At 54.5% G+C, this 6,092-nt stretch overlaps 1 protein-coding gene across 1 annotated transcript; it reads left to right on the top strand.

The window, feature by feature from the left end:
- Positions 1-2,666: 2,666 nt before the first annotated feature.
- Positions 2,667-5,244, top strand: LOC123452478 (putative proline-rich receptor-like protein kinase PERK6). Its single transcript, XM_045129131.1, has 5 exons — positions 2,667-3,381; positions 3,513-4,013; positions 4,093-4,179; positions 4,269-4,729; positions 4,848-5,244. The coding sequence occupies exons 1-5, from the start codon at positions 2,955-2,957 to the stop codon at positions 5,070-5,072; spliced, it is 1,701 nt and encodes a 566-aa protein (XP_044985066.1). The 5' UTR covers positions 2,667-2,954; the 3' UTR covers positions 5,073-5,244.
- Positions 5,245-6,092: the final 848 nt, after the last annotated feature.

Here is a 6,092-nt window from a genome sequence, read left to right as displayed (position 1 = left end):
TTTGATCGTTTTTTTCACTATTTTTTAAAATGTATATGTGGTTTGTGCCTGCTGCGCGCGCTGCATTTTTGGGCACTGCTGGAGCGGCGCGCGCTGCATTATAGCGCGGCTGTTGGAGCCAGCGCCTATCCCTGCGTTAAACCAGCCGGCGCGCGCGCTGTAAAAATATTTGTTGGGCGCGGCGCGAAGCGCGGCTGTTGGAGATGCTCTAAGGACTCGACCAAGAAGGTCATACCACGACTTAATTGTAGATGTATGGGCCCTTTGTTGTTGGGCGTTAATGCATATAATGTTGGGAAAGTATTATGTTGGTAGACTCAATGTAATTTTATGTGTGACGTTGTATCTGATAAATATGTGCTCATGATATTTAGGGGCAAACCACACAACTCTATTTATTACGAGTAAGTTTACAACAACACAAACATATTCAGTTATATGTGTATGTCGATAAGTGTAGTAACGATGGTGGATCTAGTCCTTGTATGGTTTTCATTTTTCAAAACTAACCCAGATCTATTATAAAGGTTTGCCAGAAGTAAAAAAACATCATAAACATCATAAAAATTTACAATTGGGCCTTGTACCACCAAACGAGCACTACCACTGTCAGAACGAGTTGCCGACGTGATGTTGTCACCACTCCCTTACAGGAGTCAGATTGACCTTGTTGATGATAGCTAAGAAGTCTTCTTGCATGTGCCCCTATAGACCAACCCTCCAGAACCGCAGCCGTTGGTATTGAACATTCGGTCTAAAGGGTCTGACACCGAATGTCGTTGGCGTGCATGCATGGCGAGAAACCTAACCTCGCTACCCCAAGGAGGACATGAATCTACGATGAAACATCATCGACTCTGTACCAATGGAAGAACTCGAGGAGGATCAGAGACCGGAAGACCAGCTTGAAGATGAAGCGCTGTCATCCAACGCAATGTCGCTCGTACGAGAGAAAAAAAACTAACCTAAACTATTAGCCGGAGTCGGGGCATCGGGATACCCCTCCACCAGCTGCCTAAACAATGAACAGAGGGGAGGTGGACCCACGGGCTCATTGGTGAATCTTGGAGGGATTAGTGCCCTAGCCGCCCGAAGGGAAATAGAAGCCATAAGTAGAATGTTTCTAGTTCTTGTAAAGTTGCCTTTGTTTGAAACATGTTTCAAAGGTTCCTTACTACATTGAAATTTCCATATCTTAGGAACTCATCCATGCATATGTTCGTCCATGATGGATGTGTTAGTTAATGTGTCAATGATGTTAAAGATTTCATCACATCACATTTATGAATGACGAATCTATAAAACTTTGGTTCAACTATCACACTCGGTTTGGATGTAAATATTCAAGGCCTTGGCATTGTATTGGTTTCAATGCCAAATATGCCAAGACATTGGTATTAAGCTTCAATGCCACATCTAGCGTTTGGATGTTCATGTATTAGGCACTTGGAATCCAAGGATGGCAACAATGACAAATCTTGTTTGGGTGCTCTGGTCTGCTGCTGCGCTAGGTGGCTCTATTTCGCTTTCTCTGAAGAGGTCCAAGGGGTAAGCGAGGGGAGGGGACAATTTCACCCGAAAATCGAGCGGGGATGCAAAGAATTGAAGGGAGGCATGGCTAGCGATCGCGAGCTCCGCCGAATATTGCGGTTTGATTGCACGGCTGAATTCCAAGACCATCCAAACACTCGCATTCGGAAGTTGCCAATGCTAAATACGAATTCTAGCCCTGAATATCTACATCGAAACGGGACGCCAAGGAACACCCAACGTTGGTCGGGTCAACGCCTACAGAGGCTCCTCCCGAGTGTGATAAATCAACATAACACAACCCACGACGAAAACTACAATAATGAAATGCTAAATAAAGTCGAAATTATCCCCGTAAAAAACAATGCCTGAGCTCAAATCGTGTTGTCGACTCGAATGTTTTGTCGACCAACAGAAGCTCTGCTCTGACTTGGAGCATCGAGAGTGCAGAAATCGAGGATCTGCCATGCAACAAGTGTTGAGGTACCAAATGGAGAAGGATGTGACTAGGTCTCAGTCAAGGGACTTAGAGGGTGCTTGGATTCAAGAGACTAAAACTAGTCTGACTAAAACTAGTCTCTTTAAGAGGCTAAAGTTCCAAGCATCCCTGACTAAAGAGAGGCTAAAACTAGTCTTGAGGCTAAAATCTTTTAGTCAGAGGTACACCTACTAAAATATGCATTAGTCCTCTCTCTCCTCATGCAAGTTTTGGATTGGAGGGTTTGGAGCATAATAAATGCTCATTAACTTGATTTTAGTCTCTTTAGTACTTGGATCCAAGCATGGATGAGGCTAGCAAGTTTTAGTCTCATTATTTTTAGTCATGGGACTAAAACGTATCAAGCACCCTCTTAACACATATATAAGAAAAAAGAAAAATAACTAACTTCTGTTTTACACAGATCACATTGTAACATCACAGGAATATAACGTGGACTGAGACATAAAATATCACTCGAATAGCAAAACTGAACGGAGAAATCAACCATCCTATGGTTGTACGTGACTGGAGCCCACTGCCCACGGCGGCGACCAACCAGCCCCACACGTCACGGACCGGCTGCGGATGAGGCGAACGCCAACCACCCGCAAAGATCGGGCGCCGCCGCACACGCACACGCAGGCAGCGGCAGCGGCAACAAACCCCCGAAGCTGTGGCCCCGCGCGCCGGCGCCGCAACAGAAAAAACAGGGGAGAGCGAGGCACGGGCGCACAACGGCAACAGAGCTGGCCTTTGCTCTGCTATTTTCCGCCACCGTCAGATGAAACCGACCCGACAAGCCGGCCGGAGCTCGTCATGGCGGCGGCGCCGCGACGAGCAATGAGCACGACACGGCCTGATTTCTTTGCAAGAGGACGTAGCTCCGATCGCGTGCCGCCGTGGTTGGGTTGAATCGAACCCTTCTTGTGTTTGTGTAGCCGTCATGTCGTCGTCCAACTCCTCCTCGGCCGCCCCGCCGCCGCCCTCCAAGAGCAGCCCTCCTCCATCGGCCGCCCCGCCGCCGTCTACCTCCAATTCGTCCTCGCCGGTGCCATCCAGCTCCAACGACCCCTCGCCTCCGCCTGCGCCGTCCAAGTCGCATGGCGCTCCCGCGTCGCCGGCAAGGGTTCCGTCTCCGCCAGCCCAACCTTCCAGAGGGTCCGGTGAGTCGAGCAGGTCATCACCGGCTTCTGCGCACCGTGTCAGCTCCAACACCACGGCCGAGATCATTTTCGCCGTCGCCGGGGCGGCGATGCTCCTCGCGCTCCTCATCGCGGCCTGCGTCTGCTGCTCGAGGAGGACCGCGCCGAGGAGGCGGCGGAAGCCTCACAATCCAATGCATTTCTACGCGGATACCTCCGGCAACAAAGGTAAGACGCAGTGCTCGGAAAGCTGCCGCCGATCGCCATTGTCTGCTCGTCGTGCCGTTCCTCTTGCTCTTGCTCTTGATTTGCGTGCGTGTAGTTAATTAACCACCATTGTCATGGCGTCGCAACCACAGCCAGCAGCACGTACTACACCGGCGGGCAACAGCCACAGCGGCAGACCGGCACCGGCGCGGAGCCGTCGACGAGCACGTCCGGCCCGCCGGGGGCAGCCTGGCCCCTGCCGCCCGACTTGAACTCCGGCGTCTACTGCAGCCCGCGCGATCAGCCGACGCCACCGCCCGCACCGCACGGAACGCTGGGGCTCGGCAGGGGCACGTTCACCTACGAGGAGCTCGCGGCGGCGACGGGCGGGTTCTCGCAGGCGAACCTGCTCGGGCAGGGCGGGTTCGGGTACGTGCACAAGGGGGTGCTCCCCAGCAGCCGGGCGGTGGCCGTGAAGCAGCTTAAGTCCGGGAGCGGGCAGGGGGAGCGCGAGTTCCAGGCCGAGGTGGACATCATCAGCCGGGTGCACCACCGCCACCTCGTGTCCCTCGTCGGCCACTGCATCGCCGGCGCCAGCCGCATGCTCGTCTACGAGTTCGTCCCCAACAAGACGCTCGAGTTCCACCTCCATGGTCAGTTCGTGTGCCTCCGTTGCCGTGCACACAGACACAAGACGCTCGAATTACTGACGGTCGGCGTGCTGCGTTTCAGGGAAAGGGTTGCCGCCGATGGCATGGCCGACGAGGCTGCGCATCGCTCTCGGGGCGGCGAAGGGGCTCGCCTACCTGCACGAAGACTGTGAGCATACACGATACATCCCTAGCTTGTCTCCACATCTCCATTGTTGCACGAATCACATTTGTCATGCTCGTGTGCCAACAATGAAGGCCATCCACGGATCATCCATCGCGACATCAAGTCGGCCAACATCCTCCTGGACAACAACTTCGAGGCCATGGTGGCGGACTTCGGGCTGGCGAAGCTGACATCCGACGGCAGCACGCACGTCTCGACGCGGGTCATGGGCACGTTCGGGTACCTGGCGCCGGAGTACGCGTCGAGCGGGAAGCTGACGGAGAAGTCGGACGTGTACTCCTACGGCGTGATGCTGGTCGAGCTCCTGACGGGACGGCGGCCCATCGACGCCACCACCCACTTGCTCCTGGAGGACGGCCTCGTGGAATGGGCGAGGCCGGCACTGTCGCGCGCTCTGGCGGACGGTGACTACGACGCCGTCGCTGACCCGAGGCTGGAGGGCAGCTACGAGCCGGTGGAGATGGCGCGCGTTGTCGCCAGCGCCGCCGCCTGCGTCCGCCACTCGGCCAAGAAGCGCCCGAAGATGAGCCAGGTGCCAATGCTGTTGCACTCGCTGACGCTGCGCACTTGACACGCACTCTGTCTCCCATGGATTTTCATGGCATGTGGGACATGGCAATGGTGACCTTTTTTTTTTACCTCGGGTGCAGATCGTGAGGGCGCTGGAGGGCGACATGTCGCTGGAGGACCTGAACGACGGGGTGCGGCCGGGGAAGAGCAAGCTGTTCGGGGAGGAGGCGGCGTCGTACACTTCGGACATGAACCATGCCAAAGAGGTGGCCGTGGCGAGCCCCGAGTACAGCGGCGGGTTCGGACGGCCCTCGCCGGTCAGCAACGGCAGGCCTATCTCCCACGAGACGAGTCCGGTGGAGTGACAGCCGCCGCACCTATGAGCGATTTTCTGCTCTTTGCTTGCCGTACGTCAGTAGTTTGTCCATGTGCCATCTCTAACATTTTCTACGGACACACTGCCCCTTACACGTCTGTGAGTAGGTCACACCTCACCTCATATTTGATGCTATCTGAATGTCTCATATTTTATCCTTAGATACATACAAATCATGCAAAAAATTCCTACACCATGCTAGTCTAAATTAAGTTTCGTTCTTGAAAATGTCCACCACTTCAGTATCGGCGCCGGCTAGATGGGCGCATAGAAAGGCTCCAACCCCTCTTCCGCATTCATAGCCGCGGGCATCTCGTTGGCGTCCGTGTCGTGCTTCACCCCATCTCGTGTAGATGACGACGCTTCGCCTCCGCCGCCGATTCCTATCGGAGGAAATCGAGGATCGCTTGTTACTCCGCCTACAGATCCGCGGCTCCGGTGTCCCCCACCTCCTCCTCCTCATCCTCCTCCATCGCTGCCTCCACCTCCTCCACATCCTCGTGTTCCTCCTCCAGATCTACCGCATCAGGAGGTAACCCCACAGCTATTCAGGCTTCACGCCTTGCCAGGACATGCTCGGTGAGCTGTAGTCGGCGCTCCCGCATTAGATAAGTTGCTCGGTAGTGGGGGGCATAGTTACTAGCAAAAAGTGACGGACATCGAGCTTTAAGTGGCGGATGGCGGGCAAAAAGTGACGGTAATGGCATACGGGAGGGGGAAAATGTGGATCGATAAGGTTTCGATGCCGACGGCGTCTTAAATAGCTAGACTAGGGCACTACGCGACCCGTCAGAGCGGCGCCACACAGCGCCGAGGAGATGTATGTTGGACTGTCGGGTTTCCACGCGCTTCCGGACCCCATCATCAGTCAGACGTGACATACGCACCCGGACGTTCCCATATCTGCCTCAGATTTCGGCCGGATGAGGGGTGTCGGTGAGCCCGGATGTTTAAGGCCCATTTAAGAAGCTCGTCCAGGTCGTCTTTTTGTGACCGATGAGTGACTAGG

The sequence above is a fragment of the Hordeum vulgare genome, chromosome 5H, assembly GCF_904849725.1.
Source record: "Hordeum vulgare subsp. vulgare chromosome 5H, MorexV3_pseudomolecules_assembly, whole genome shotgun sequence".
NCBI lineage: Eukaryota > Viridiplantae > Streptophyta > Magnoliopsida > Poales > Poaceae > Hordeum > Hordeum vulgare.
Note: the sequence above shows the minus strand (reverse complement) of the source record. Positions and strands in the feature narration are given on the sequence as shown.

Excerpts from the sequence above, each read along its gene's own strand:
- LOC123452478 (XM_045129131.1), top strand. The coding sequence starts at position 2,955 with ATGTCGTCGTCCAACTCCTCCTCGGCCGCCCCGCCGCCGCCCTCCAAG. Across the intron at positions 3,382-3,512 it reads GGATACCTCCGGCAACAAAG|CCAGCAGCACGTACTACACC; the intron begins GTAAGACGCAGT and ends TCGCAACCACAG. Across the intron at positions 4,730-4,847 it reads AGCGCCCGAAGATGAGCCAG|ATCGTGAGGGCGCTGGAGGG; the intron begins GTGCCAATGCTG and ends CCTCGGGTGCAG.